This window comes from Pinus tabuliformis, chromosome 1_2 (assembly GCF_031772625.1).
Source record: "Pinus tabuliformis cultivar Carrire ecotype Pingquan chromosome 1_2, CPIR1, whole genome shotgun sequence".
Taxonomy (NCBI): domain Eukaryota; kingdom Viridiplantae; phylum Streptophyta; class Pinopsida; order Pinales; family Pinaceae; genus Pinus; species Pinus tabuliformis.
In genome coordinates, this window is record NC_142298.1 from 24,140,006 (window position 1) to 24,149,585 (window position 9,580).

Genomic DNA, 9,580 nt, shown 5'->3' on the forward strand with positions numbered 1-9,580 from the left:
GCTTTGTTCATAATCAATAGCTTAACCAACCTCAAAGATCTGATTTACACATAATCTTTTGCACCTCTTATAACTTTTTGAAAGATCCAATTTACACGGAATATTTTGCACCTCGTAGAATTTTCAACAACGCTACTAAAGCAAGAGTAGGTACAATTGCTGACTGGGTAGGGACTTGTTGCTTGCAACACCTCTTGTTAATATAAATATGATACTACAATATACATTGTAATATTCTTATTGTAGATATCATATAGCATAGAACTCAATTTATTTGTCAAAGGTAGCGATGGATTTTATGTAATGAACAAAAGAATTCAGTATGATAAGCAAGCATGAATTTTGTTGTAATATCATTGGGATTTTGGTAGACATCTGGGCACTCGTCTATTTTGCTAATCAGTACTTTGTAGATACCATAGGAGGGAGTTATGGAGAGAGGCACATTGAAACCGTCGATTAGAGAGATGTCATAGTAATCTAAATCGTTGCCCCCATTCAGAGTATATTCAACTAACCTTGTAGGAGGCTATATCGAGACGGTACAACTGAGCACATGTTTTCTTCTTCCAAATGATTTCATGCAAAAGATTACTCCATGGAATAATATTTCAGTAAAATAATGTTTTCTATTATATATATTTATATATAATATTTTTTAATTATAATTAACATATAAAAAATATTAAAATTTTAGAAAAATTAATAAATATTATATATTATTTTTATATCCAATAACTATGAAATAATTAAACATAAATTATTCTTTTAATTGCTTCTCTCTATAATATTTTTTATCTTGGTAAAAAATATGAAATGTGTCATGTTTCATAATTCAAATGATCATTGCATATGATATTACAATAACAACTATAGTAAGTGCACAATTGTAGGTTATCGACATGAGTCTCACCATAGCAGTGGTCCACTCCTGGCCATGCGTGTGATTTAATTATCGATTTTATATTCATAACAATGTTTATCCACGTCTATTATTCAAAGCCATTACATACAAATGTTTTAAAAACAAAATAAAAAAATGCTGGCTTTTACAAGATTTGAGAATAATAAAATTGAAAAAATATTTAAATTACTTTCATATACCTTTACTTATTTGGCCATAATGAGATAATTAAAATTTATACGTTGCATACAAAGTATTATAATGGTAACATTATCATCCTGTCGAATTTATGGTCACATGCAGTTCATTAAATAAAAGCCCACAATACTACCATGAAGGTTTGTTTGACATTTTCATTCGTGATTTTTTATAAATTTAGGATGATTTAGTTTTGGATAAATGATATTGGATTATTATTTAAAATTGTTGATTTTAATTTATTATGATGAAAGTGAGTTTTCTTTTAGGTTAAGAAAATAACGAAAATGGTTAATTATTAGCAAAAACACATTCATAGAGTAAAAATGCATGTAATAAAAAGTGTTAACTAAAGATAAATTTGTATAATAAAAATCATTAGCAACACATCCAATAGAGTGATCATGAATTTGAGAGTAATTTCAACAGTTGGAAGTTGGGCTCGATATATTAATGAACAACTTCCAAGCAAGGAGGCCTAACCTCCGACTCTATGTCGAAGTATGCCTATCAGGTTTGGCCTAGGTGGAGTTGACTATACTTAGGTGTTACAATTAATTGGGGCGCAATTAGAAAGGCAAAAGGAGGGAGTCAGGTTCGATATATGAATGATCAAGTGAATTGAACTTTCATCGATAATTTATTTATGATTGTAGGGACTGGACGGACACCGCGAACACTTAGCATAGTAGTTGAGGTTATATCATGTGGGATTTATGGCCATGACTCACATCCATGCAAGTTTAAAGGGTACGATGGTTCATAATTTTTAGGTTGCATACAAAGTATTATAATGGTCAATGTTATTACCATGTCGAATTTATGGTCAGATCCATGCACTTCATTAAATAAAAGCCTGCAATACTACCATGCATGTTTGTTTGACATTCCTATTAGCGATTTTCTGTAAAAGAAAATATTTGTAAATTTAGGATGTCTTAGTTTTGGATCAATGATATTGGATTATTACTTAAAATGGTTGATTTTAATCTATTATTATAAGAATTGGCCTTTCTTTAGTTTGAGAAAATAACTTAAATGTTTAATTATTTGAAAAATCACATTTATGGAGTGAAAATGTTTGTAATCAAAATTATTAATCATAAATAAATTTGTATAATAAAAATTATTAGCAACACATCCAACAGTGCTTTCCCTAGAAAATCCAATCAGGACAAGTGCGAATGGACTAGTCAAATATCGGCTTAGGGTTTGTTTACACACTGTGCAGAGGGGAAAATAAACTCGACTCCGATCTCATAGTAGGGACGACTTCGTAATTTCCACTAGTGAAACCCACAATGTGGAAATTTACAAAGGGCCACGACATCTCTCTTTCTGTAAATTCAATTCGTATTAATTTGAATTGTTTCTTTCGTTAAGTCCACAGTTACATATATGATCAAAATCGAAAATGTAACATAATCCAACACAAGATCCGTCGATGCTGGTGATTTGATGTCTTTTCTTTAGAAAATGATTGTTTACCTTGTTTTTAGGCGTTGATTCTTTGCATACAGGTTCATGCTTTTAGGCTTACATCAAACAAGAGAAGTTGAGGAAAACTAAAAGATTAAGGAACTTTCAATTAAAGAATGGGGTTTCTCAAATGAATTAACAAATAATGATTGAGAACTTTTAATTAAGGAATGGGTTTTCTAAATGAATTAACAAGTGGATATTTAGATAGAGTATAATGAATTTTAAAAAATCCAAAATGGATTGCAAAACTTATAACATAGTTTGGGTCAAAAGGGCAGAGTAGGGAATGTGCAGTTAAAAATTTTAAAAGATTGAAAGATTGGGGAATTCACTACCAAAGATAGATGCCACCATGGATCAAAATTATTGTAAACCTAGGTAATCATGTATCCAAAGAACTAGAGTTACCTTCAGGTAAGATAGGTGGCGAAAGCTACATAGAACCACTCTAGACAAGCACAACAGATATTGACATATCTCCACCACTCAATCTAAATTATATGCCAACTTGAATTTGAAATCCCCAACCTATTTTCCCAGAACCACTCTAGACAAGCACAACAGATATTGACATATCTCCACCACTCAACCTAAATTATATGCCAACTTGAATTTGAAATCCCCAACCTATTTTCCCTATTCTAACAACAGTAACCCAAAGATATCCATAAATGTCAAGGAAAAGATCTTAAAATAGTAAGAAGTAAGGTTCAACTTTGCAAGGGATTTGTTCATGGACTTAAAGCCAACCAAAATTCTCACTTTTTTTATATTGTTCCACAACTGTAGCATCAACATTTCTTAGAATAAGATAAGTTTAAAATTTTATATCCCTATTATTTGGATAAATAGATGTTATCTCATCAATCTACATACAAAATTATTCAAGTTACTATCAAAATGAGTAAATATTGGATAAATGCCCTTAACTCTTCCATTACCATGAAAAATTATTAATTAAACTTTTACTTTTCTTTTAAGTAGTTTCCAACTAAAGCAAAAATGTTGCAAAGATATCCTCTAAATAAATCTCTATTTTTTTTTTCAATGTGGTTCACGGGCACTCAATGAGTGGCCGCTACGTCCACGTAGAGAAGCGGGGCAGTTCCACCCGAAGGGATCTGCCGGTCGGCCATATCAGGCCTAACCCCGAGGGCGTCGAGGAGATTTGACCCCATGACCTCCCAACTGGGAAAGTGCTTAGCAACGGGAACTCGACCATTTGAGCTATCCCTTGGGGCTTCTAAATAAATCTCTAAAACCCTGCAAAGACGTGCTATTTAGAAATAGATATATGTTTAATGCATTAAGCATTAAATTTAATAATATTGTTATTATTATGAATATCGCTATATATTATTTTGATTTATGGAATAAAAGATTTGTAACCCTTCCTTTTTTCAATGCAAAGAACAATATAAATATAAAATATGACTTTAAATTGTGTTACATTTTTCCTTTCTCAAATTTATATGTAAATGTGATATGATTAATATTATAAATATAACCGTGTATTACATAAATGGAAAATAAAATTGGTTAATTAATAAAATTACAAAAATATTTTTAATAAAAAATATCTGTTAACAATAATTAATTAAAAATAAAATTCACGAAATCGTCTATATTTATTTAATAAATCATTTAGAATCCATTGATCTAGGTTGTAAATATATCCGATTTGATCGATATACACACAATAAAGATATCCAAAATAACATCACTCATTTACAAAATAAGAAATAAAAATATTATAAAAACAATTATGCCTTGGCTTTTTGACGGGATAGAATTTCCATTTTACGGGATACATCTTCTTGCGCACAATGGTACTCTTATTATAAATATGTTGATTGTAATAGATATGATACTGCATAGAATTCGGTTTACCTATCAAAGGTAGGGATGGATTTTATGTAACGAACAGAGAATTCAGTATGATAAGCTTCTCATCCAGGGCAGAATATGACGTTGTAATTAGCACCAGAAGCGCAAGCGTGGGTTTTAGTGTCATCAGTGGGATATAGGTAGGCATCTGGGCACTTGTCCATTTTGCATGTGGGTGCAATGCAGCCACCGCTGGAGGGAGTTAGGGAGAGAGGGACATTGAAACCATCAATTACGGAGATGTCATAGTAATCTTGATTGTTGCGAATGGGGGCAACAGTATATTCAACCAGCATTCTAGGAGGCTGTCCCGAGAGTGTACAGCTGAGCACGCCACCGCAATCATGATTGTTGCTCCCACTCAGAGTATATTCAACCAGCGTTGTAGGAGACTGTCCCATGAGTGTACAGCTGAGCACGCCACCGCAGTCACCAGTGCTGCAGCTTCCTTTACCAGAGGCATCGAAGGAGCATCCCGTACGTCCCCAAAATCTGCCTGAACTTGTTCCTGCGGGCACATCAACACTCCATGATTGCCCCTGCCCCAGCGCTTGCCCGCCACCGACGGGAACTCCTGCGGCCCATACCATGTATGAACACTGGTTCTGGATCACAAACGTTGCACCCGTAGCTCCTGCCCTTACCAAAGCAAACAATTATTTATTTATGATAGGTACTCACCAAAACAAACAAATATGATACGTACATAAAATACAGTCGAGGGATTACCACCTTACCTTGAACATAGAGATTAAATATTAATGCTAGTGTTGCTGTAACATAAACCGAAACTGCCAATGTTCTTGCCCCCATTGCAACGGCCACCAAACACCACTACAAAACAGCGCAACACAAGGAAGGAATTGCAGTTGAGCTTATTTCATGCTTGTATATCTATATAGGCGACTCGCGAGGGTAGCTAGCCAAAACTTGATCTTAGCGTACCGTATAATGCACGAAAGTCATATCAACTTCTAGATGTTCAAGGCCGCTTTAAACCAGCGATCACAAATATCCGACGAAATTCTTATTCTATCTGACTGACTATGTGGAAAATTTTACTAAGAAAAAGATTAAGATAAAATGTGTGATGTACAATAAGCCACGGCAATAGTTACTGAATAAGCTATTGTTTAGTCTAGAAAACACAAGGCGCAGAGGGCATGAGGAAATTTCGGAAGAAAAAACAAACATCAGAGAGCGTGATGTATAGATGTACGCGCCATTCCAGGAATATCCCCGCACATTCCAGGAATATTTCCGAATACGATTAAAGAATTCATTTTGATTTTTTTAACAAATTCCAAAATATGTTTAAAACGTACCGTGAAATTAAAATTAAAATTAACACATCCCAAAAGCTTCCGCGTCATCCTCAAACCGGCGATCACGACCTCTGTGCAAGGGGGTTTTTCCAATATATGCCAAGACATTGTAAATTTGATGAGAAGCCAGTTGTGAAAGATTGGATAGAAAGGGTGATAATTGGGTGGAGAGATGAAGAAAATTCGTGGGCGTGCTGTATGAATTCAATAAAAAAGTTTTATTGAAAAGAGACATGCGCTGACTTGGTGGTCGTCGACAAGACAGTCGGTAGTCTTCCACTAACAGAAAATGCTGCGTACAACGATTCTCCGATGTGAAAAAATCATGTCTTCCACTAACAGGAAATGCTGTGTATAGCGATTCTCCCTTACATGATTTGATTTGATTTGATTTGATGAGTTAAAAATATTTACAAATATTTACATAACCATTTTGGTTTTGTTCTTTATGCTTTGTAATGAGAGTTTTCTCTTGTTGTATTTTTAGTTTTTTTTCTGCATCTGTTTATGTTTTCTCCTTGTGGGCTTCCTTCTTTTCCTCTAGCTCTACCTCTGTCTCTAGCTTTGTCTTTATCTCTTCCACTTCTGTACTAACTTGTGTTGTTGCAAACAGGTTATCTTGCACTTATCTTCCAGATTCAAGTGGGATTATCTCACCAAATAGCATCATCTCAATATGATGGTTTTATTACATCATCTGCAACCACTCATCTTTACTCAACAAATATTCATCAAATTTTACATCAACAATATTAATTGTTGGATTTACCATAGCATTGCCTACTCCAATGGTAGCTGCAGTGTCATCAGCAAGATCTCTTGCTAGATTCACCAAATTCTCATCAACAAGCTCTCTCGTTGGATTGACCAAGTTGTCATCAACAAGTTATGTTGTTGGAATCACCAAATTGTCATCCACTTGTGGCTGTGCATGTGGGATTGATGGGTATCTATGTGCTCCTTCTCTACTTCTACAAATTTATCACAATTATCATCCACTTGTGACTTAGCACAGTGGGATTCAACAAAAATTTCATCTTCAACTTCAATGCTCCCCTTTACATCAAAACTCATCTCAAGGGTGTCCCAAGACTCCTTGGCTGTCTTGACATATGAAATCAAGGGAAGAATGTTTTCATCTACAAATTATTTTATGTATTTTAATGTGAAAGCATCATTTTGCCTCTTCACTTCCAATTCTTTCAGAAAAACTTCATACATCTCTAGTTGTTGCTTGAATTTTTTAGCATCTTGGATTTTCCCCTTTTTTACTGTTCGCTGACTGCATCTCAATTGAGAGGATCAATCGATTTCTATCATCATCCTTTCATATAGGAATCATTGACCGTGACATGATATTTCTCGAATGGAGTGGTGCTAAGAATATGTGGTTGAAAGACAGAATTCTTAGAGCTTGTGCGCGAACCATGGATGCATCCTTTATATTTTGACTTGGATAATCATATGGAAAAGGTAACATATAAACTAAAAAGATCAAAAAATGTTGTCAGATCTTGGATCAACACGCATAAAAAGGCCATGTGGAAGGAATTATTATCGAGTAGAAAAATTAAGGATCTGACACACCCTTCGGATTCAGAGTTATTTTCCAAAGAGTCTAAGAAGGAAATATTCAATCTTATCGAAAAGAGGAATAAAATATTGAAAAATTAGGAAGATGAATGGAGGTTGAAAAGTAGAATGTGTTTGATTCATGATGGTGACAAGAACACTTGTTTCTTTCACAGGGTGACCTCTAAAATAAAGAGTGTAAACTCCATATGGTACATAAGAAATGGAGATAATAATATAATCTCATCACAAGATGACATTCAGAAAGAAGTTGTTAAATTTTTCAAGTCCCAATATAGGGAATCACAGGTAACAAATATAGTTGACCAAATGGATATGGTGATGGTAAATGAAGAAGAGTTCGATATGATGGATAGTCCAATCTCTTTGGAAGAATTTCAAGCGACATTGGAAGACTTAATGAAAGACAAAATATCTCGGCTTAATGGATGGCCAGTGGAATTATTCTTGTTCTTTTTTTACTTTGTGGGCTCATGGAAATGGTGGAGGATTCTCTCATTTTGAGATATATAAGAGATGTTGTCAATTCTACTTTCTCACACTTATTCCCAAAAAATAATTTATGCACCCATGGAAAAAAGAGATATCACTTGTGTTCTTTTTGCGACATTGTCCAAACTGATATCCATAGGTAGATGGGGCATTATATATAGAAAATGTTTTAGCAAGGCCCTCCTTATCAAGAGTCTTTGGAGGGCGTTCTCTGGACCTAGAGGCTGGCAAGCTATTATACATGCTAAATATGTACGAATTTAGAATTTGGAAGAATGGGTGTCCTCTAGGGCCCTTGTGAAAAATAACGCCTCCTATATTTGGCGAAGCCTCATGAAAGTTAGGCTATGGTTTTGTGGTAATATTTTCTAGCATGTGGGCAGAGGAGAAAATGTCTTCATTGGCCTAGACATCATCAAAGGACAGTCTGAAGGGCATAATATTCTAGTTTACATCATTTGGTGCCTCAATGTGCAAGGTATTTATACTATAGCACATATTGGGAAGGAACACGCCTCTCCTTTTTCATTTCCCATGTGGCCCTATTCACTGGATTTGGGTATTCAAGAGGAGTTTGTGGCTCAATGGGATACATATTGTTACATCTAATTAACATGGGGATTTACCTCACAAATAAACCCGCTAAGATGGCGAGGGAAGATGGGGTTTATAATGATGACATATTTTTCAAAGATGCATACTCACTCTTCACGTCTCTTTTTCATGTTGAGAATCATGTTGGGTGGATGGATCACATGTGGAAGTGAGAGGTTCCTTTCAAAATCAAATGTTTTACATGGTTGGTCACCCACAATTGCATAGTCACCTCGGATAACCTCATAAAGAGAGGATTTCAGGGATTGAGCTAGTGTGTTCTTTATGGATCGTCCCTTGATGAGGTTTGGCATATATTTCTTCTCTTCCTATAAGAAAATGTTTTTTTGGAGGTGATCACAAATTCCCTTGAAGTAGATCTAGAGGTGGATAGGTCTTCTATTGTAACATGGTTAACCAATTGGAGCTCTAGTCACAAAGAAGTAAGAACTCTCGTGCTATATCTTCTATGGGGTGTATGGGTTTGTAGAAACAAGTATATCCTTAAAAATATGTCCCCCGACATTCATTCCACCAGTTTAAAAATCGTGGACTATTTTCAGGAGGTGGGTCCTTGGAAGCCCAAAGCTCATAGTCAAGTTTCCTCTCTAAAACTCAATGTTTCATTTTCCAATTGGAGTTGCTCCATCTTCAATTCCAGTATTGTCATTTTCTAACTTAGAAGGTTGAAATGGGCCTGTGCTTCAAATTGAATCATTTCAACATGCTTTGAGACCAAATCAAAGAGAAATTCTAGAGCACTGGTTATTCTAGCTAAAGAAGTATAGAGCTCTTGCTCTGCAGCCCTAGAATCACACTCCATAAAATTCAATCTGTGTTACATTTTCTAATAAATTTGGACAATTACGGTTCTAATCCCTCACTCTATGTTTTCAAATTCACTCTAGAAATGTAAATATACCAACAATTTAACTTTCCTTGATTTTAAGCCTTTTTCTTTGTCGTTAATGCACGAAAGTATATCAAATTCTAGATGTTCCAGGTTGCCTTAAACCAGCGATCAGAAATATCTGATGAAATTCTTATTCTATCTGACTGACTATGTGGAAAAATTTACAAAGAAAAAGATTAAGATAAAATGTGT

The 9,580-nt window shown here is 34.6% G+C and overlaps 1 protein-coding gene across 1 annotated transcript; it reads right to left on the reverse strand.

The window, feature by feature from the left end:
• Positions 1-4,533: 4,533 nt before the first annotated feature.
• On the reverse strand, positions 4,534-5,318 carry LOC149204143 (thaumatin-like protein). Its single transcript, XM_089397052.1, has 2 exons — positions 5,209-5,318; positions 4,534-5,105 (listed from the first exon to the last, which is right to left on the reverse strand). Exons 1-2 carry the CDS (start codon positions 5,282-5,284, stop codon positions 4,534-4,536), a joined length of 648 nt encoding a protein of 215 aa, XP_089253178.1. The 5' UTR covers positions 5,285-5,318.
• Positions 5,319-9,580: the final 4,262 nt, after the last annotated feature.

Bases quoted from the DNA above. Each gene is read 5' to 3' on its own strand.
- LOC149204143 (XM_089397052.1), bottom strand. From the start codon at position 5,284: ATGGGGGCAAGAACATTGGCAGTTTCGGTTTATGTTACAGCAACACTA. The intron at 5,106-5,208 runs GTAAGGTGGTAA...TGGTAAGGGCAG, and splicing joins ATTTAATCTCTATGTTCAAG to GAGCTACGGGTGCAACGTTT.